Raw genomic sequence first — 22,112 nt, 5'->3', positions numbered from 1 at the left:
AAGAAAAGAAAAGAAAAGAAAAGAAAAGAAAAGAAAAGAAAAGAAAAGAAAAGAAAAGAAAAGAAAGAAACACAGGACCCTAGCCAGTTTGGCTCACTGGATAGAGTGTTGGCCTACAGACTGAAGGGTCCTAGGTTCAGCTCTAGTCAAAGGCTTGTACTTCAGTTGCAGGCTCTATCCCAGGCCTTTCTTTCTCTTTGCCTCTCTCCCTCCCTTCCACTCTCTCTAAAAATCAATGGAAAAATACCCTCAGGTCAGAATTAACAAAACAAAACCAAAAAAAAAAAAATAAGAAATACCTTAGTGAACTGAGTCCCACCCCATTACTGGATCAATACCAATTCTGATGAGTTTCCTTTCCAAGGGATTAATCTTAGTGCAAAAGGTCACACAACTGGTTATAGAGCTGGAATGCAAACCTGGCCCAAAGTGAGCTTGGAAAAAATTCTGTTCCATCTGACATGAACAACTGTTGTCCTGAAGGGGTTCAGATCCCTGAATAAAGTGGAAGAAGGGAAGGCTGCTGGCCCTACTATGGATTGTTCTGGTTTGAGACACCATGTATCTACCACAAGCACAACACAGGAACAAGGAAAGATTTAGTGAGGATAAGGCAAATCTTGGCCCAACAGGCTGGCACAAACCACACAGAAGCCAGAAGGAGTGGGAAGAGCTGTTTAGTTTCTTAGATGCCCTTCTTGCCTAAGACACTCTGTCTTGCCCCACAGAACATCTGGAAAGAAGATGTAGGAGAGAGACCACATCAGGCAGTAAAAAGCAATTATTGAGAATGGAGAAAAAAACAGTATGATGACACCTGGAAGGAGAAAGAAATACAACACTCAGTTTTTATGAAGCTTTCTTACATGTATTTCCCACCCTCTCCTCTCTCATCCCCACTCACCTCCAAGATAAACTATTTTTTTCCAATTCTCAGATTCTAGGATTTCATCATGTGGGTAGTAGCTCTGGTCCATCATGAATAGAATCATAAGTGAGGCCATGCAGGAGAGAATGAACCTGTTGCCTTTGGTCAGAAGGGAGGTGGAGGCCAGAACACAGGAAGCATAGGGGCAGGGTAGACCCTTGTATGTGAAGGAAAGGCCGCCTGGGGAAAGAAAAGATGGGGATTAGCTGTTTCCTGCTGATCTCAAGGTATCTGCATGAAGCAAGCCCCTGTCCCTTTGGGTTTTCCCTACCCCTCACTCCAAACCCCCTTAATCTCAGGACAGTAGCATTTAGCTATTCATGGAGATGGTGCATGGGCTTTGCATTGGATCCCCAAGGCACTAGTAAAGCAGACGGCTAGGACCAGGGGTGTGCCTTGGCCCTAGGAAGCCTCTGTAGAAGGGCCCTAGATGTAGGCTGCATCTGCACTCCCTTGCGTTGGAATCTTAGGCAATTGCCTTCGCCAGAGCTCCGTATCTCCATCTGTTTTAGGAAACTGGAGTAAGATCTAGAGTCTAAATCCATGTGCTTCATCCAAAGGTCACATAGTGAGAAAAAGGCATAGCTGGCCCAAGAATGAGGGCCCTAACCTCCCCTCCCCCACCTCCTCAGACCAGGGCTCTTCCAGTGCTGCCTCCAGACTCCAATGGGTCTGGGGCACAGCAGAAGGAAGGAAGAGGGACTTTATAAAAGGAAGGAGAGGAGTCAGTTACTGCACTCAACAGCTCCTCCCCCTCCATGGTTCCCAAGCTCAGACATAAGGCTGGGTTTCACTCACTAGTTGAATAAAAACACAGGCGGAAAGAAGCAGCTAACACATAGATGATGGCCAGGAACCCATTCAGAGGCCCATCCACGCCTAGGAGCAGGGCTGTGGCCAGGCCAAAGGTGGTGAAGACAGCAAAGTCATTCAGCTCAGCTCCTGCTCCAGAATGCCAAGGTTAGAACTTACACTTATACATCGTGTACATTAGTCCCCTCCGGTGGGGGTGCTGGGATGGTGACAAGCACGGTCTGAGGTCCCAGAAGGTAACATCTATTCCCCTGGGTGTTTATAGATCAAAGACTGGTCTTATTCTGGCTCCACCTTAGAATGACCATGTGGCCTTAGGCAAGTCTTTCCTGGCCCAGGCCTTAGTTCCCCCCTTTAACATGCAAGGATTGGACTACAACTGGATACAAATTAAGAAACTATGGAACCATTTTTTCAAGCAAAATCTGACATAAAAATATTTTTTTGATCAACTGCTCTGCTTGGAGTAATTTTTCATTTCCCCTCTCTCCCACCATCACAACCACCATTCCCACTCCCAGTTCTTGGATTGGTTCTGAACAGGAATTCAGGGGAGACAAGAAAACTGAAAGCCAGGCTAAGGATAACCAGAGATCAGTAAGCGAGCCAGCAAAGGAGCTAGATCTAGGCTGAGGGGCTCCAGCTCCAACTCTAGGGTTGCTTCTGCTATACTCAAGGGATGTAAACAGGACTGGTGACTGATAAAGGCCTGTGAGTGTCATACGATGAAGGAGCTGACCTGACATGGGCGCTCCTGGGGTCAGGGTTTAGGGGTCTGAGGCCTGGACTCACCTGATTTGGAGCAGATATTGAGATGTCTGGTGATTGTCCTGACTGCCATGTCCATTAGGAAGCCGATCAGAAGCATCCAGGAAGCACAGCTGGATTTCCTAGTGTGGGCCCAAACAGGACAGCTTTCATAGTCTCCACTGGACAACCATTTCACACACCTCCAGTACACTAATACACTTCCTACATTTGCACACATACACACCCCTACAAGTTTCCCACATTCACATCCTTTCTGATATACACAGCTTTATATGCCATGCACATGTGCATGCACACACACACACACACACACACACACACACACACACACACACTTACATTCCTTCTATTCTCTCAACCCACAATCTTGAAGTGGTGCCCAAACCTCCTAAGTCCGTGGTCGGCAAACTGCGGCTCGCGAGCCACATGCGGCTTTTTGGCCCCTTGAGTGTGGCTCTTCCTAAGCCTTAGGAGTACCCTAATTAAGTTAATAACAATGTAGCTACCTATATAGTTTAAGTTTAAAAAATTTGGCTCTCAAAAGAAATTTCAATTGTTGTACTGTTGATATTTGGCTCTGTTGACTAATGAGTTTGCCAACCACTATCCTAGGTAATCACTAAGGTCCCTTCCAACTCTAAGTTTCAGGTATATTCAATGGCCCAAGGGTCTTAGGTTCTAGCCCAGCCTCTGCAACTACGTATATTACTGTGAATTCTCAGATAAATCACTCCCCTCTTTCTCTAGGCCTTTTTGTTCCTCCATCTGTAAAATGAGGGGTTTGTATCAAATGATTTCTTTAACACATATAATAGTAGGCCTATTCGTATTATCTATCTTTTCTACTGTGAGTTTTGATAGTTTAGATCTTTTAAGGAATTGGTCCATTTCATCTAGGCTATCAAATTTGTGGGTACAGAGTTCATAATATTCTTTTATTATACTTTTAATGTTCATGAGATCAGTAGTGATGGCTCCTCTCTCATTTCTGATATTGGTAATTTGTGCCTTCTCTTTTTTTCTTGGTTAGCCTAGCTAGAGGCTTATCAATTTTATTGATCTTTTCAAAGAACCAGTTTTTTGTTTCATTGATTTTCCCTATTAATTACTTGTTTTCAATTTCATTGAGTTCTGCTCTAATTTTTATTATTTACTTCCTTCTCTTACTTTAGATTTAATTTGCTCATCTTTTTCTAGTTTCCTACAGTGGAAGCTCAGGTTATTGATTTTAGATCTTCCTTCTTTTCAATTTTTCTAAAACTATTTTTAGAGAAATGTTAGGTTTATAACAAAATTAAAAGGAAAGTGCAGAGTTTTCCCATATTTCTCCACCTCTCACATATGCATAGTCTCCCCATTATCAACATCACTCACCAGAATGGTATATTCTGTTTCTTGGTACATAACCAAGGATGAACCTACATTGACACATCATAATCAGCCAAAGTCCATAGTTTACCTTAGGATTCATTCTTGGTGGTGTACATTCCGTGGATTTGGACAAAGGTATAATGACATATACCCATCATTATAATATCATATAAAGTAGTTTCACTCTCCTAAAAATCCTGTGCTCTACTGATTCATGTCCTCCCCAAGCCCCCTATCCTTTCTGGCAACCACTAATCTTTTTATTCTCTCCATATTTTTTTTTTCCGGCTATGTAGCCTTTCAGATTAGCTGCTTTCATTTAATAACATGCATTTAAATTTCCTCCATGTTTTCTCATGGCTTGATAATTCATTTCCTTTTTGCACTAAATAATATTCCATTGTCTGGATGTACCACAGATTTTTTTTTATCCATTCACCAAGTGAAGGACATCTTGGTTGCTTCCATGTTTTGGCAGTTATGAATAAAAGACCATAAACATCCAAGTATAGATTTTTGGACATAGTTTTCAATTCATTTGAATAAATACCAAGGATTGTGATTACTAGGTCATACAGTAAGAGTATGTTAGTGTGTAAGAAACTGCCAAACTATCTTCCAAAGTGGCTGCACTATTTTACATTCCCACCAGCAATGAATGAGAATTCCTATTGTTCCACATCCTCACCAGCATTTGCTATTGTCAGTGTTCTGGACTCTGGCTATTTTAATAGGTATGTAGTGGTATTTCACTTGTTTTACTTTATATTTTCCTGATGACATATGATGTTAAGCATTTTTTTAATTGGGTTATTTTCCTATTGTTATGTTTTATAATCCCTTATCCAATTTATCTTTTGCAAATATTTTCTCCCAGTCTGTGGCTTGTCTTCTAATTCTCTTTGCTGCTGCTGCTTCTTTTTAATCCTCACCTGAGGATATGTTTTTATTGATTTTAGAGAGAGGAAGTGAGAGAGAGAAAAAAATCAATATGCGAGAGAAACACCAATTGGTTGCCTCCTGTGCCCCAACAGGGGATCGAACCCACAACCTAGCTATGTGCCCTGACTAGGAATCAAAACTGCAATATTTCGGTGTGCAGGATAATGTTACAACCAACTGAGCCACCTAGCCAGGCCTGTCTTCTAATTCTCTTGATGTAGTCTGTTGCAGAGCAGATTTCTCTTCTAGTATATGAATTTAATGCTATAAATTTCCGTCTAAGTACTGCTTTTACTGCATCTCACAAACTTTGGTAAGTTATACTTTCATTTTCTTTTAGTTAAAAATATTTTTTAATTTCTCTTGAGCTTCTTTTATTCATATATTATTTAAAACTGTGTTTAACCTTTACGTATTTTGAGATTTTCTAGTTATCTGTTATTGACTTCTAGTTTAAGTCCATGTGGTCTGAGAGCGTATTTTATATAGTTTCTATTCTTTTAAATTTGTTAAGGTGTGTCTCATAGCCCGGAATGTGGTCTATCATGGTGAGCTTGAGAAGAATATGTATTCTGCTGTTGTTGGATGAAGTAGTCTATAAATATCAATTGGACCCAGTTGATTGATAGTGCTATCAGTTCAACTATACCTTTACTGGTTTTCTGTCTGCTAGCTCTGTCAATTACTGACAGAAGGGTGTAGAAATATCCAACTATGATAGTAGAGTCATCAATTTCTCCTTGCAATTGTATCAGTTTTTATCTAATGTATTTTGATGTTGTAAATGACGCCCAAGAGCTCTTTCAGATCCAACATTTGAGGATTCTCTGTTTCTGTCCAGCACATGCTCCTGGACCCCTCTGAAAGCAACCACCACAATCTCTGGCAAACTTGCCCTAGGAGGCCATTCCCAAGTCTACATTCTGACTGCAATGGTTGGGTGGCCCAGTAGAAGGAAACAGAAAGCCTGACCCCAGACCTCAGCTGTCCCCAAACAACCTCATCATTTCCTTTGTTTAGACCTATACCTATGTGTTTAAAGGAACTGGGCCCATGATAATATCATAAAAAACACACTCCCAGAAGATTAGGCTAAATTAAGAAAATAAAGATTTTCTGCTGCAGGTATGCCTCACTTTATGAGACTCCCAAAACCCAGACTTAGAGAATCATAAAATTTTCAAACTGGGAGGGGACTTAAATATCATGAGACACAAATCCAGAAAAGCCATCCGCTGATGATTGTAGAGATTCAAACCGATTAGGAGGATATGATTTGCATTATAAAAGATTTATCTATAAAGAGCCAATTTGCCAAGGCATTGAAATATGACTCAATTTATAGAAATATCATTTGCTTACAACTTTTTGAGGCCCATATACATGTCTCAGATTTTCCAGAGCAGTGCTAATTTTAAATATTCCACCAGATCATGTGTTCTTATTTAGGAATTTAAAATTTTGAATTGTAGTGTACCTACCCAATAATTGTGTAGCAAGCATGCCAAACGCGCGGCCAGCGGCCGGCGGCCGGCCGAGGCATGTGCCCTGCCAGCCACGAGTTTGACATGCTTGGTAAAGGCTACCAAAGCAGAACCTCCTGATTTTCTCAAAAAACCATTCTAGACTGCCATATCTGGAAGGAACTATAGAGATCATAGTGCGAGCTCCTTGTTTTAAAGATGGAGAAACTGAGGCTCGGGGATGTGACCTAACCAAGGTCACATACTAGGTGGATGATAGAACTGAAGCTAGAATCTTGGCCCCTTGACTCCCAACCTGCCACACTTTCTTCTGCCCCCATTTGATCTCCATGTGTCAGTGCCTGGCTCTCTAGATTCCCCACTTCTGTCTTCATGCCCATGGCTGAGACCTTGCTGGGCCCCAGACCTACTTGCTGAGGCTGCAGAAGATGGAGAAGAGCCCCATGATCAAGTTGGCCAGCGACAAGACATTGGCAACATCTTTCCAGGAAATTTCATTCATCTGGAGGTGACTCTGGTCTTTGGTCAGGAAGAAACTGGTGTACTAACCTGTGGCCCAGAGAAGAGGGGCAATGGATTCCCAAGGTCAGAGTCCCAAAAGAGGCTCCTAAGAACCAGGTAGCTCCTGTTCCCCTAGATTTTCTCCCAGAACTTCACCCTCCAAACACTGTTCCACTGGCTGGAACGAGGCAGACAGTAAGTAGATGGAGGAGACACAGGAAGTAAAGACAAAGGAGTTGAAGCTGAGTGTCTTGGGAAAGCCCAAGAGCGAAGCAAGTGAACCAGCACAACCATAGTTCTCATGCCTCTCTGACTACATCCCTTACCCCATAGTACAAACCTCCCTCTAGCCATATGTTGACCCACATGGCACCCCATGACCCAGGGTACAAAAGTATGGGCCCTTCCCCGCTGCTGAGCGATGAGCCTTTTGTCACTGAGCTCTTTGTCATAGATGAGACTTTTTTTTTGTATTACAAAGCTATTTTCAATACTTTGATGAGCCCCACAGGAATAAAAAGCACTGGAAAGGGGTAACACGCACACCCTAGGAGTGGCCCAGGGGAGAGAGGCTACCTGAGGGGAAGGAAGCACAACAGGGACCCGCTGCAGATCCAGCCTCCTCTGTCCTGCAGGCCACGCTCACGCCCTCAGGACAGGACTGCAACTGAGGTGCCTCAAGGTTCTGGTTCTGACAGGCCCCAACCAGAGCAGCAGGCCCAGCTCCAACAGGGGAAGGAAGAGGTGAGAAACAAACAAAATGAATGTGTATAGCATAGACTATTTCACTGTGTGCTCTCTTCTGATCCTGACGATTTCAGGAGACAGTGCTATCGTTCTCACCATTTAATCCTCACTCATTTTTTTTCAATATATTTTTTATTGATTTCGGGGAGGAAGGGAGAGGGAAAGAGAGATAGAAACATGAATGATGAGAGAGAGTCATTGATCAACTGCCTCCTGCACACACCCCACCCCCCACACTGGGGATGGAGCCTGCAACCCAGGCATATACTCTGACTGGAAATTGAACTGTGACCCCCTGGTTCATGGGTCAAGGCTTAACCACTGAGCCACGTTGGCCAGGCAAATCCTTACTCATTTTAGAGGTGAGGAAGCTGAGACTCTGCCTCTACTCAACATCTCTGCACAGTCCCAGGCCCTCTGGTCTGGACAAGAGCTAAGACAATCATGGTCCTTTCACATAAACCCTGACACCAAGATGTCAGAGGCTGGGAAGGGCTGGACTTGCAGTTTGGGACTGGGAGTTTATCAGGGCAGCACTGTGGGTTCACTGTTCCCACAGGCCACCCTTTCACCAAGGGTGTCAGTGACCACATCACCAAAGCCACTGGGACTCCTCAGACCTTCTCATGCCAGGGCCACTGAAAACCTAAGACTGGAAACTATGTGAGCCAGAATTATAGGAGAAGAGGGGAGGGGGCAAAGGACTGGCTGCACATTCCCTCCCCCTGAACCCCTCCATTCCGGTCTCTCCTGGGCCTCAAGGCTGACCCCAGCAAACCCAGACACCTCTATCACAGCCCAGCCCACTGTTGCCTGGAAGAGCAGCATCCCAGCATCTCCACCTTTTACTGGCAGTCAGCAGATGCCAATTATTAGACACACCTCATCTTTACTAGTTCAGTGTTTTTTAAAATTAATGCTCAGATATCTACAATGTTATTTCTTTCATTCACAAAACACATTCACCTCTGTGGTTTTCATTGGCTCCTTGAGGTCCACCAGGTAAGGATCACTATCCCTACTTGCCAGGTAAAGCAAAGAAGACACAGAGAGGGGAAGAACTTTGCTCAAGGTCACTGACACCCTTTGGAAGTGGCAGACTAAGACTTAAGACTTCTATAAGGTTCCTCTGTATTCTGCTGTCTACCAACCATCAGGACCAAGCATATTCACCGTAAACTCAGACTGAGCTAGGTGCTGGGGGAAACCCTTGGTCCTTGTCTCCATGGAACTCCTAGGCTATCCAGGAAAATAACTCATGCATGCATGTGGAGACTTACTCTGTTCCTGGTGGTACCCCATCTGACAGATGGGGAAATGGAAGTTTCAGGATAGTTAAGCAGCTTATCCCAGTAAATGGTGGAACCAGGATTGAATCAGGTCTCCTCTTTCCCAATTCAATGCTATTTTTAGCATAATGAACATGTTCCAGGTGTAAAAGAATGTGGACCTGAGAGTGAGGGCTATAGAAATCCAGAGGAAAAAAAGAAACAATCTATTCACTCAGCAAACATTTAATCATAAGCAAGATTGGTGCCTGGTGCTTGGGACACAAAGTCTAAGTCCTGGTCTCATTTCTCAAGGAACTCAATCTAGCAGAAGATTCAACCCTGCACTGAAGTGACTAGGATGCTGAGCCAGCATAGAAGAGGGGAGCAGCAGGTCAGGGGCTTAGAGAAGGTTCCTCAGAGGAGGGGGTCATAAATGAGGCATTGCTCCCTAGCTTCTTGGAAGCCATCAGTGGCTCCCCAATGCCCTCAGGATGGCATAGTATTCCAACTCCTTCATTTGGTATGCAAGATTTTCATAATGAGGCCATGCTCAACTCTTAGCCTCCTATCTCTATTGCCTGTTAATCCCTTCTCTGGCCCTTCTTCTGGTCTTGGGTTGGGTGGTGGTCCTCTTTAGGAAGCCTGGCACCCCATACCACCCCAAACCTGTTAGGTGCTCCTCCTCTGTACTGCCACATGTCCCTGTGCACACCATGTCACACTGGGCACTCTGTATTGGCATTGCCTATCTTGTCTTCCTCCTCTACTACAGGAGAAGCAACGTGAGTGTGGACCAAGGTTCCCTGTGCCCACCCCGAGGCCTGGCAATAGAAGCTGTTCAATGAGTGATACATTAACAGAGTACGTCACTCTGGTGCTTCCCTGAGATCCTCTCACTGCACCCAATTACATCTCTCCCTGCACCAAAGCCTGGTCAGTTTGTCCTCCAAGAAGCCTTCTCAAATGAACTCTCAACAATTCCGCTGCTTCATCACACGTGACATCTACCCAGTGCTCATGATCTTCCATTTACTCAATTAAAAAAATATATTTGCTGATGCCTGCTCTGTGCAGGCCTGTGTCATCTGGAGGTGGAGAGAACAAGACCCAGGCTGCACCCTCAGGAAGCTCCGAGTCTGGGAGGGGAGGCAGACATGTGTAGGGACAATGAAGGCAGCATGGCAAGTGTTCAGTTGGACAAGGGGATATCCAGTTGCTGCAGGTGCAAAGGGAGAGAGAGACTAAGTCTGGGGGAAGGTTTCACTTGACTGGAGGCAAGTCAGCAGGGATGCCCAGGTGTGACCTTGAACTGCAGCCTGTGGCTAGGCAATGGTGTTTAGTAAGGAGGTGTTTTGGTCAGATAGGGGTTGGAAATGGAGGGTGGTCTGAAGGGAAGAAACTGCAGAAAAGAAAACTAGCCATGAGACTGGTGAGGAGAGTGAGCAAGCAGAACTGCCTGAGGTTTCCCAGGAAAAGAAAGGAATGGCCAAGCCGGTTCCTTCCCCAGGAAACCCCAGGAGCAGCACTGAAGTGAGCAGCTCCAAGTGGAGGGTCCAGCAGGTGTGGGACACAGGACACAGGACACAGGGCATAGTCACTCTATTTAGAGACACCCTCCCTCCTCCTCCACGCTCCCACCCCACCCCACCCCTCGGGGCCAGCATCCCTCAACAACAGAAAGCCGGCCTCTCTTAAGCTGGTCCCTCCGAATTGGAGACACGTGAGCTACCCTCCCGGCTGTTCCCCTCCCGGCTGTTCGGAATTCAGTCCAGGCTCCACTTGCCGAGGACCCGCCCGTGGGAAAAGGCGCTAGAGATGGAGCCGGGCCTGAGTGCCCGCACTTCGGAACCACTCCATCCCCCAGGGACCTGGTCGCTCACAGCACTCGAGGGACACGCGCTGCCGCTTACGCTCACCTGGGAACAGGACATTCCTAAATGGGGTGGGGCCGCAGTCCTTCCCTGCTTCCTGTGCAGCGGAGCGGGACCAGCCAAGCAAGGGGCAGCGGCACCGGTCCCAAGGCTCTTGGCCCTGGCTCTTAGCTCACAATCCCTTAGAGACAGGGGAGGGGCAGCCGGGCTTTAGCTGGCGAAAGAGGGACCTCAATTTGCTGGGGAGCCCTAGGTCTTGTAGTGAGCGTGGTGCGGCTCGGAGAGATCTGACCGGAGGGGACTATTTTCGGTCATGGCGGGTGTGGGAAGAAGGCTTGGCAGGTGAAGAGAACAGAATGCAAGGTCCCTAGGATGTAAGGTCCGTGTGGGCAAGGCTTGCACTGTGCGGTGCACTGGTGTATCTTTGTGCCCCTAAGAACGTTTAGGCATACAGCAAGTCTCCACCCCCACCCCCACCCCCACCCCCCATATTTGTTGGATAGACAAGCTGAGTAATTTACACCCAGTCCTGAAAATAGTACGTTTTTAAATATATATAATCTTTATTGATTCCAGAGAAGAAGGGAGAGGGAGAGAGATATCAATGATGAGAATCATTGATTGACTGCCTCCTGCACGCCCCCTACTGGGGATCGAGCCCAAGGGTCCAGAGGCTGACGCTCTATCCACTGAGCCAAACCAGCTAGGGCAGTTACATTTTAAGTAGGAAAGTGACGCGGGTCAGGTTGGTTTAGAAAGATTATTCTGGCAGCCAGTGGAGGAAGGCTCTGTAATACTGCATGAGAGACGAGTGCGGGCTGGAGCAATACTGCATTGTTGGTCAGCAACTAAAGGGAATGGGAAGTAGCCAGACTAGGAGCCAAGGTGAGATGGAATCCCAAGAGTGTGGGAGAGGAATGAGAGGGAGAAGGTAAGAGTCTCTCTAAAGCAGCGGTTCTCAACCTGTGGGTCGCCAACAATGAAAATACATCCTGCATATCAGATATTTACATTACGATTCTTAACAGTAGCAAAATTACAGTTATGAAGTAGCAACGAAAATAATTTTATGGTTGGGAGTCACAACATGAGGAACTGTAGTAAAGGGTCGCGGCATTAGGAAGGTTGAGAACCACTGCAAAGTGTCTAGATTTGGCCACTTGGATGAAGAGTGTGCTACAGAAAGAATTTTGTTAATATTGGGTAGGATCCCAGGCACCAGTTCTAACACCTGCCCCACATTCTCCCACCTACCCTGCCACTAAGTTAGAGGGATATGCAAAGAACAGGGGCGGAGTTAGGAGCTCAAGTGGCACTGCCTCTCCTAGCGACCTGGAGGGGAAAGTCACAGCACAGGATCTAGTGTGTCCTGAGTGGCTATAGCCACAGGGCACTGTTCAATGTTTTACAGACAGTGTCATCATTTATTAGATTTTCTCAAATGCCCAAGGTATTAGCATTCCCGTTCTCCAGAAGAGGAAATAGTGGATTTGTTGATTTTATTGAAGGTTATACCTTTAATAATTCGTGAAGCTGAGACCTGAACACAGTCTGACATGAAAGTCAGATCTAAGGTGTCTGAGAAACTAAAAGAAAGAACCAGGATGGAGGCAAGTTCATCCAAGGTGTGCTGCAAGTTCAAGCCAAGGGCCAGATTGACTTCTGTCACTTGTGTTTCTCTTAATTTGTCCATGCCATGTGGTCCATTAAGGTGGTAAATTAAAAACTGTAGCATAATGGTTATAATACTGGCTTTAACTTTTAACCAAGTTATATTCCAGCACTAACACTGACCAGTTGTGTAAATTTGAACAAGTTACTTTGTTTCATGAACCTATATTCTAGTCTGTAAAATGGGATTATATAAAGCGCTTAGCACAGAGTAAAAGCTCTATTATTATTATTACTACATGATCATGCATTTGTTAGCTGAAACTTCCCCAAGGCTTCCTTTAGAAGAGGGAGAAAAGCAGGAGTAGCTAAGAAAGCCCCTTTTCTTCATCTTCCAGAAGTTTCTAGTTTCTTCCCATTCTGGATCTCACAGGAAGTGAAGAACAAGAATAGTAAGGTTAGACAATCTACCCTTGTGATAATATGGTAGCCACTAGCCATATCTGGCTCTTCAGCACTTAAAATATGACTAAGTCCAAATAGAGACATGCTAAATACACACCAGAGTTTAAATATTGTTTAAAAACAAAACTAATATTTTTTAGTATTACCTATTGAAATGTTAATATTCTGCACATACTGGGTTAGTACAATATATTATTAAAGTTAATTTCACCTGTTTCTGTTTTTTTTTAATGTAGCTACCAAAAATTTTAAAACCACACATGTGGCTCATATTGTATTTCTTCTAGCTACACTGACTGAGATCCTTTGCAGGATATAAATAAAGGCAGAGCTCCAGATGTCCACCTATTCATCCATTCATTATTAGAGTATTTATTATGTGCCAGGCACTATTTTAGGTGCTAGGGATATAGCAGTCAACAAGGCAGACGCCATTTCTGTCGTATTGGGAAAGGCAACCGATAAGGTCCGGTCGTGATAAGGGCTATGGAAAACAAAGCAGTCAGAGTGATTTCGACATGAGAGCTGGTATTTCTGATAGGGTCATCTGTGAAGTAGTATTTGAGCAGGACCTAAATGATGAGAAGATGCAAACCATGCAAAGATCTTGGGGGATATTCCAGGCAGATGGAACAGCAAATGTAAAGGGTCTGAAGCAGGAACAAGGTTGGTGTGTTAGGACGGAATGTCAGCAGGAACATGGTGAATACCGACAGTGGCAAATCACATAACACCTTGGCAAAAAGTTTAGATTTTATTCTAAGTATAATGAGAAATTGTTGGGTTATTCTTATATAGAGGTGTTGTGACCTGCTTTATAATTTTCAATGATGATGCTGACAGTCTCTGTGGAGACAGAATGAAGGGTGAGAATAAAGGTGGGGAGCCAAGGATACTGCATTAGTGTAGGCCAGAAATGTTGGTGTTGTGGACGAAGAGGGTAGTGGTGAAGGCGGTCTGAAGCAGTCAGATTTGGGATGTATTTTAAAGACAGAGCTAAGATGACTTGCTGATTGGTGTGGGAAGAACAAATGAAATCAAGGATGACTTAGGTTTCTGGCCTTGACAACAGTGTGAGATAGATGCTGATGGAAATATGCAGAGAAAACTGGTGATGAAACAGGTTTTTGGAGAGAACTCAAGACTTCCACTTTGGACATGGTTAAGTTTGTAATGATGTCAAATAAGGCTCTCGCATAAACAGTCTGTGTGAAATTTGAAGGAGAGATCAGGGCATATGGTGGTATTTAAAGTCAAGGGGATGGATTAGAGAGAAAGTCAACAGGGCCAAGGGCTTGGCCCAGAGCAGTTAAAAATGTGCCAGGAGCTGAAAAGGTGGAATTGGTGAAGTAGGAGAAAAGCAGATATTGTAATTCCAAATCAAAATGAAGGAAAAAAACCTTTCAAGCAGCGAGTGCACAACGGAATCAAATGCTGCTTAAGACTACAAAGGCCCGATTACTCTAGGCACTTAGGAGCTCCGTCCTCCCAAGCTCCGACTCCTTAATAAACACTATCTTGTGAAGGGGAGGGGTGCTCCATTGCTTATGAGTTGTGTGGCCTTAGGTAAGATCAAGCTGATCTTTGCAGAATGGACTGGCGAGGGGATAGAAGAAAGTTGCCCTTGTTGGGGAGACCCATGTAGCAAGGATCTAAGGGCAGACTCTGTGAGTTGAGAGGCTGACCCTCCCAAAATCTGGCCATTGTGCTTTCTCAGATTCTCCAGTCACTCTAGCAAGGCAGAATGAGCAGAGAGGGCAAGTCAAACCTCACCAATAGCACAAAAATACCAGAATCACACACACTAGCGCAGCCAAGCCAAGTTGTTTATCATCCTCCATTACACAACATTCTTGTTCCCTGATGAATTTATTATTATTATTATTTTAAATATATTTTTATTGATTTCAGAGAAGAAGGGAGAGGAACAAATAGAAACATCAATGATGAGAGAGAATCATCGACCTGCTGCCTCCTGCATGCCCCACACTGGGGATCAAGCCCGTAACCCAGGCATGTGTCTTGACTGAGAATCGAACCATGACCTCCTGGTTCATAGGGAACACTCAACCACTGAGCCACACCGGCCGAGCTCCCTGATGAATTTGAAGCTCGACTGCACCAACTGTTAAAGTAGCCTAAACCCAATCTTAAACACTAGTTACCAAAAAAATTAAAACCAGTCCCCTATGGAAATCCTTTCCAACCTTTTTATGGGAAGAAAAAACTCTTCTTTCTCTAATGCTCTGACTTAGGAGAATAGAGGGAGACAAAGGAGAAGGAAAGTACACTAGCCAGTGTGCTGAAACTGACTGGGTGGGTATCTGTGACCCAGAGAGGACCCCAAAAAAGACTGAGGTGACTCATTACCATCCCAACTAAAACTAATAATGACAGCATTACAATCACATAGGGTCTCCTTCCAAGAAGTTCATGATTCACTTACACATCCTCAATTCTCCCGCCACCTCCCATCAAGGCAGAGAATGGGGGCAACAAAGAGGTGACAGGTCCTTGCCGTGAGAGCTGTTTGTCAGAGTCCATTTTCAGTGAGTCAGTCCCTGGAAGTTGGGGTCAGGCGTTGGAGGCAGGGCCATTGGCTGGTTTAGCAATTTGTCCACTATGCTGATTTTAGCATCTTGCTTCTCCATGTCCTCATAGGGAGTCCAGGACAAGTCATGCTGTAGCTTGTAGGCACCAATGAAGTCATGTGGACAACTCGTTCCCCATTCCTAGAGAAGGCAAAGGAGTCAGTTCTGATTAGGATAAGATGTAAAGACATTTCCTAATTATGCCATAAATTTCTTTTTTGGCTTTTCACTTTAGACCAGTCAGAATCATCCTGGAAAGTCTAACATTATACATTATGGATGCCTCCCTTTGCAGACATAATGGCTGTGAAATAACTTAAGCACATGTATGTTTTTCAGAATCATATTGGGGCTCACACCACCTCCCATTTTCTGGGAAACCATTTACCAACCCCTATGCCTACATTTTCACACACATGCCAAGAATTTCTCAAACATTAAGAGTAGACTTTTTGTGCAAAAATAAATGTTCTTACCTTTGGAGAAATAATAGAAAAATACTGCTGACCACTCTCCCGTTGATAAAGGTAGTAAATGTTGCCAGGTTTTTTCACTATATTACAAGCTATGTGGTGCAAGTCAGCATCTCTGCGAGCATCTTCTAATACCTAAGAACCACAGAGAGGTAACAAATTAGGTATCGGAGGTAACAGGCACTCATATTCAGTGGTCATCCCAATTAAAATCCCAATTAATATTTATGATCTTGCTTCCTCCCCCATAACAAAAAGTCACTGCTGGGATCAGATGATTCTGCAGAGACAAAAATTAGACTATAATTTTACTGTGCTGAAAAAATTCCTTTAGAAGAAATATATTTCAAAATGTTAAGCATTAGTGGCTTTGAGTGATTTTTGTATTTCTTTCCTACTTTTCTGTAGTAAGTACATTGCTTTTATAACTGAAAACATATTTTCCCATCAAAATGCTTTACCTCACTGAACTTTCTCCTAGTGAAAAAACTTAGATTATACTTAACCTCTTGGACTTACTTTATTTTGCTCAATACCTCTATATTTCTAGAAGGTACTGAAGACAAGCTACATGATCATAAGCAAGTTCAGTCAATCCTATGAACTAAATGAGGGAAATGAAGTCCTGCCTAAAAGCCATGACTTACCTTCCTGGCTTGTTCTTGCAAATGCTGGATTTGATCAGCTATCACTGTTAGCTTGTTTGTGGCATTTGCCCGGACGAATTCATCAGCCTAAAGGTGAGAGAAACTGAACTGTGGGTCGAAAAAGGGTCAGACTTATGATGCTCTTATTTAGATCCCAATTGTGAAGAGTTGCATCAACATCTTCACTTATGCCTAAAATATTTTCCCCAACCTCACCATCCCCCCATGAATTCTCATTCACCTCAAAGCCCAGTTCAAATAGCACTGCTAATGAGAAGCCAACCCTGACATGACCCCACACCACAGAATTAAGTGCTCTTTTCTACTTCCCATAGCTTTCTACCCTTTTCACTCTGTTCTAATAACACTGAACTTCTTTGGTCCACCAACATACCCTGATCTCTCTTGCTACCAAATATACTGATTGTGTATATTTGATTCCATCTAATACATCCCTCCACCCCACTAACCCTGCTTATTCCTTAGGTCTCCATTTATTTTCTCATGTTTAAACATTTCTAAAATCAGGGCTGGGTTTTCAATGAAAATCCAGACATGTATAATATGGCTCTTATCACCTGTTATATAAGAATCTAGCTAAATACAGAGAGTATCTGTTCATCTGATCAATACCTCAATTGAACTTATATTTACATTCATAATTGTTATTTAAAATGTCTATGGTGTAGACCTGAAACAAAGTTATAATGTACACATAAGACTGCCTGTCATATGCTAGAAAATGTGTGAAAGCAAGGAAAATTGCTTCAAATAAATAAATTTGAAAGTTAGGAGAGATGGTGTGACTAATTAATGTATTGGGAAGGATTATCACTCAGGCATCAGAAATCTGTCAAAAGCTTTCAGCTTATGTTCAAGAAAAGCTGATTAATTTCCAATGGCATACAATTAAGTTAAGAAAAAGAAATTAGGAGGCTAAACTTGAATTTGAACTAAAGAATAACAACAGAATTTACTAGTTAGTTGAGAGAGCTTAAGGTAAAAGTCAGGTATAAGCCAGTGTTATGAGTGAACAGAAACAATTGAATAAGTTGAGTCAATCATTTATCTGTTCCACAAATATATATTTAGTAACTACTGTGTGTCAAACACCATGCTAAGCACTGGATGCATTGACAAACATGAGAGAGAGGTCCCTACCTTCGTCAAGATTACACCATCTCTCCTAGCTTTAAAATCTAATGCAATTGTTCTTTAGAATATAAAACAAGTTGCATATGTAATTTTAAATTGTCTTGTAGCTGTGTTAAAAGTAACTAAACTTAATTCTAATAACATTTTATTTAACCAATATATCAAAAGCTTATCATTTCAACATTAATTAATATTTTAAAAATTGTTAATAAGCCCGGCTGGCATGGCTCAGTGGTTGAGCGTCGTCGACCTATAGACCAGGAAGTCATGGTCTGATTCCCGGTCAGGGCACATGCCCAGGTTACGGGCTCCATCCCCAGTGTGGGGCATGCAGGAGGCAGCTGGTCAATGCTTCTCTCTCATCATTGATGTTTCTCTCTCTCTCTCCTTCTCCCTTCCTCTTTGAAATAAATAAAAACATAGTTTAAAAATAATAAAATAAAAATTGTTAGTAAGATATTTTATATTGTTTATATTTTATACTCACAGCACCTATCAATTTGGATGCTAAATTTTCATTGGAAATACTTGATCTATATTTGGATTTCATAAAGTTTACAGCCGAGTTGATTCACATACTCAAATTGTTCCAAATATACTTACGGGTAAAAGTTTCCAATAACTATCAGGTTTTTAAATTAAGTTAATTAATATTACATAAAATTTAAAATTTAGTTTCTCAGTTGCACTAACCATAAATTCCAAGTCCTCAACAGCCATTATATAGCTAGTAGCTACCATATTATACAGCACAGCCCTGTAGTGAGTAATACAGACACCAGAAAGAAAATTAAAGGTAATATTACACGTACTTAGAATAATGATGCACTATTATGAAGGAAACTGCCATAGTCATGTGATAGAAGCAGATCAAAGAAAACAAATGAAATAACTGGTTTAATAACAGGAAGTGGTGAGGACTGCAGGAATTGGAACGCATGTGTAGAGGCACTCATTAATAATTTAGATGGGGTAGGATATAGCCTTCTACAGACAAAAGGCCTCACTCAGGATGTGACATTGTCTTGGATCTGAATGAACGGGCCAGGCATGCAAAAAACTGGCTAAGCTTCCAGGCATTTCTGAAGCCAGTGCAGCTGAAGAGTAGTTAGTGGGGGTGGGGATGGGGATGGTGAAAAAGAGAGCAGGGACCAGATCATGGCCCATGACAAAAGAATTTTCATTTTGTTCCAAGGACAATGAGGTACCTTATGGCCAATGACAGAGTAGCTGGTTTCTAGAACTAAAGTAGTTCATTTTTCTTAAGGTGGTGGCAGCAAATCTGTTCCTTGTAAACATAAGAGCCTAATTAAAACAGAAATGAGAGTACCCATAATTACTAAGCACAAACTCTGGCCCCAATCATTCTAAGACCCTTTACATATATTATGATTTAATTCTCGTAACGTCTTATGAAGTTGGATATGACAACTTCACTTTCTCATTTTAGGAATCAGACTCAGAAAGGTGAAACAACCTGTCCAAGATTTCACAGCTAATAAATAGCAGTTGAAGATTTGAACACAGATCTGTCTGATTACAAATTCAGAGCTTTCTAAACACATATTAATACTTAAAAGGCACGTCAGAGGTCAGTCCTGCTGGAAAGTACATTTCAGTACACAGGCAGTAAATATTCTTGATTCAATTTGTTTGTCTCTAGTGTTTTTGTTTCAGCTTCTCAAACAATGATAATGTGGGGGAAATGGAGGCAGCACAATATATATCCTCTATATCTCACTAGACTATAGGCTGAAGAACAAAAACTATATTCCTTCTTTCTCTGTTTCAGGACATTGTAATAAACATGATGGTTACTCAGTAACCCATGAAAATGTTTGCCTAAAATTTGGCCCTGGAAGCCTCCCTCCCACTAAGAGTGATCTGATTAAACAGACACATGACATTCTTCTAATCCATAAAAGTTATACTTTGCTCCCTACCTGTCTAGAAAAGAGAAGGCACAAGGTTTGAACCAAAGGAGCTTTCCTAAACATTTGAATATTTAATTAAAAAAAAATTAAAAACTCTGAAGTACAGAAATGTTTATGGTGAGGGAATTTGAGCACATTATTATACAAAGACCTTTGAACATAATCAAGGCCAAATGGATATTATAAGCTTCACTAGAAGCCCAATGCACGAAATTCGTGCACTGGTGGGGGGGGTGGCCTCAGCCCAACTTGCGCCCTCTGGCAGTCTGGGAGCCCTGGGGGGGGGGGAGGTCCGACAATCAGACATCCTTAGCGCTGCCATGGAAGCAGGAGAGGCTCCTGCCACCACAGCTGCACTCATCAGCTGTGAGCCCAGCTTCTGGCTGAGCGGCGCTCCCCCTGTGGGAGTGCACTGACCACCAGGGGGCAGCTCCTGCATTGAGCATCTGCCCCATGGTGGTCATTGCATATCATAATGACCGGTCATTCCCCTGTTCAGTCGATTTGCATATTAGCCTTTTACTATATAGGATTATTATTATTATTTTTATTAATCCTCACCTGAGGATATTTTTCCCATTGACTTTTAGAGGGGGAAAGAAAGAAAAGGAAAAGAGAGAGAGAAACATCGATGTGAGAGAGACACATTAATTGGTTGCTGCCTCCCACACGTGCCCCCACCTACTGGGGAATGGTGCCCTTGACAAGGAATGGAACCCGGGACCCTTCGGTGAGTGGGCTGATGCTCTACCACTGAGCCACACCAGTCATTGGTTTTTATTTGTTTAATCCTCACCTGAGGATATGTTGTTGTTTTAATATATTGTTACTGATTTCAGAGAGGAAGGGAGAGTAAGAGAGAGATAAAAACATCAATGATGATAAAAAGAAAGAAACATCCATGAGAGAGAATCATTGACCAGCTGCCTCCTGCATGCCCCCTACTGAGCATCGAGCCCACAACTCAGGCATGTGCCCTTGACCGGAATCGAACCCAAGACTCTTCAGTCGGAAGGCTGGCGCTCTATCCACTGAGCAAAACCAGCTAGGACCTGAGGAGGGGGGGGGGGAGAGGGGGGGGGGGGGGGGGGGAGAAAGAAACATCGATGTGACAGATATTTGTCTCCCATCTGCCCCTGGACCGGAGGTCAAGCCCACAACCTTTGGGTGTAGGAGGCCACTCTCCAAACAACTGAGCCAGCGGCCAGGGCACTATCAGAAGCTTTAAAGCAGCAGGGCCGGCCCAGTACAAATTGAAGGAGGTTCTACAGCTGCAAGTCTTGGTAAGAGAGTAGATGGAATTTGGTTTTTCAGAGTTTTGGACCTAGGAGCTCTCCTAGTCTAAACTCTGCATCTTATAAGGAAGCTGAGGTCCATAGAAGTAATTTGCCTCAAGTCATGGCCAAAGTTAATATCAAAAGTGGGATTCAAACTCATGTGTCTAAATTCCAGTGCTTTTTCCGTGACTTCACATTTCCTCCTGATTTTACTCTTTTAGCAATCAATGTCTACGCACTGGGCTTGTAGGACAGAGGACGAACTTAGAGTCGTTGCCCTTCTAGATGTTCAGTTCTAAAAGCTCTCAGGTCACAGATAAAAGATCTTATGGGGAAACGGTTTTAAGCGGACTATGCATCGCTGCAGAACCTGCATTACAGTGTTCTTGAAACTTCCCAGGTGTCAAATGAGAAGAACAACTTCGTACTGCCTACCTCACAGGTGGTCCTAAGGCCCAATGAAATAATGAACACGGACAGTGCTGCGCAAACCTTCCCGCGAAGAGAGATTACGGGCACGCAAGCTGCAGCTGAACGAGCCTTTGGTCTCAGAGGTCGAGACCAGACCCGCAGTGACAATCCGGTTTTCCTGTGTGTAAGACGGAGACAAGAACACGGCTACCCCACACTAAGTGGTGGTGGGGTCCCAGTCGTAAGACGCAGGACCAACAGTGAAGGAACATGGTTACTGCCGATCCCGGCCGCGGCTCCTCACCTTCTGTACTTGCTCTGCGAGCGCCACGAGGTCTAAGGGGTCCCCGGCCCGGTGGGTGTGGTAGGGGCTCACCAGGGCCAGGCCGCCGGGGTTCGGGGTGAGCTCCACCAGGGCTCCTGCGACACACACCCGGGAACACAGGCCGTGAGCGCCCACCCTCGGCCTCCCGCGGAGCCCGGCAGACCAGCTGCCCCGTGAGGGCCTCTCTGCCCCGTCTGACTCCCGCCCCGCATACCTCCCCGATCTGTCGCCGAACGAACTTGGTTTTCAGGGACTCCCTCAGTCCGCCCGGGCGTCGCTGCGTCGTCCTCCATGACAGCAGCTAACCTTCCCCACCTCCACTGGCCCGCGGCGGAAGAGTATGCGCACAAAAGCCTGTGGGCGGAGCTTCCGTGGTCCCTGGCCAATGGCGTCCGAGATGCGGAGCTCGGAGGAGGGACTCCGAGTGACGCATAGGGTTCCGCTAAGGGGTGGAGCCCTGCAAGCCTTCGGTACGCGCAGAGCCCAGCTTGGGGGCGGGGCTTCAGCCGGGGGCGGGGTTTCAG

General features: G+C 44.1%; 3 protein-coding genes across 7 annotated transcripts in view; 1 reads left to right on the top strand and 2 right to left on the bottom strand.

Annotated features, from left to right (window-relative positions):
• The window catches only part of LOC102241032, a 12,743-nt gene extending 5,039 nt beyond the window's left edge, over positions 1 to 7,704 (bottom strand). For 3 of the 5 annotated variants that reach the window (XM_005866071.2, XM_014539561.1, XM_014539563.1), the window contains exons 1-5: positions 7,387 to 7,704; positions 6,720 to 6,858; positions 2,534 to 2,631; positions 1,727 to 1,870; positions 905 to 1,108 (exon numbers count right to left, since the gene is read on the bottom strand). In XM_005866071.2, coding sequence (XP_005866133.1) covers positions 905 to 1,108; positions 1,727 to 1,870; positions 2,534 to 2,631; positions 6,720 to 6,811 — 538 coding nt within the window. In that variant the 5' untranslated portion in view covers positions 6,812 to 6,858; positions 7,387 to 7,704. Of the gene's footprint in view, positions 1 to 661; positions 818 to 904; positions 1,109 to 1,726; positions 1,871 to 2,533; positions 2,632 to 6,719; positions 6,859 to 7,386 lie in introns of those variants that run through there. The other 2 variants (XM_005866072.2, XM_014539562.1) reach the window with 2 other exon arrangements.
• Positions 7,705 to 14,971: 7,267 nt separating this feature from the next.
• On the bottom strand, positions 14,972 to 21,938 carry LOC106723538 (chromosome unknown open reading frame, human C1orf50). The gene is made up of 5 exons (XM_014539564.1): positions 21,803 to 21,938; positions 21,568 to 21,683; positions 16,487 to 16,573; positions 15,843 to 15,974; positions 14,972 to 15,507 (listed from the first exon to the last, which is right to left on the bottom strand). The coding sequence occupies exons 1-5, from the start codon at positions 21,879 to 21,881 to the stop codon at positions 15,322 to 15,324; spliced, it is 600 nt and encodes a 199-aa protein (XP_014395050.1). The 5' UTR covers positions 21,882 to 21,938; the 3' UTR covers positions 14,972 to 15,321.
• Positions 21,929 to 22,112, top strand: part of P3H1 (prolyl 3-hydroxylase 1) — an 18,671-nt gene continuing 18,487 nt past the window's right edge. The window contains exon 1 of the mRNA XM_005866064.2: positions 21,929 to 22,058. Coding sequence (XP_005866126.2) covers positions 21,929 to 22,058 — 130 coding nt within the window. The remainder of the gene's footprint in view (positions 22,059 to 22,112) is intronic.

This window comes from Myotis brandtii, unplaced genomic scaffold, assembly GCF_000412655.1.
Source record: "Myotis brandtii unplaced genomic scaffold, ASM41265v1 scaffold220, whole genome shotgun sequence".
Taxonomy (NCBI): domain Eukaryota; kingdom Metazoa; phylum Chordata; class Mammalia; order Chiroptera; family Vespertilionidae; genus Myotis; species Myotis brandtii.
Note: the sequence above shows the minus strand (reverse complement) of the source record. Positions and strands in the feature narration are given on the sequence as shown.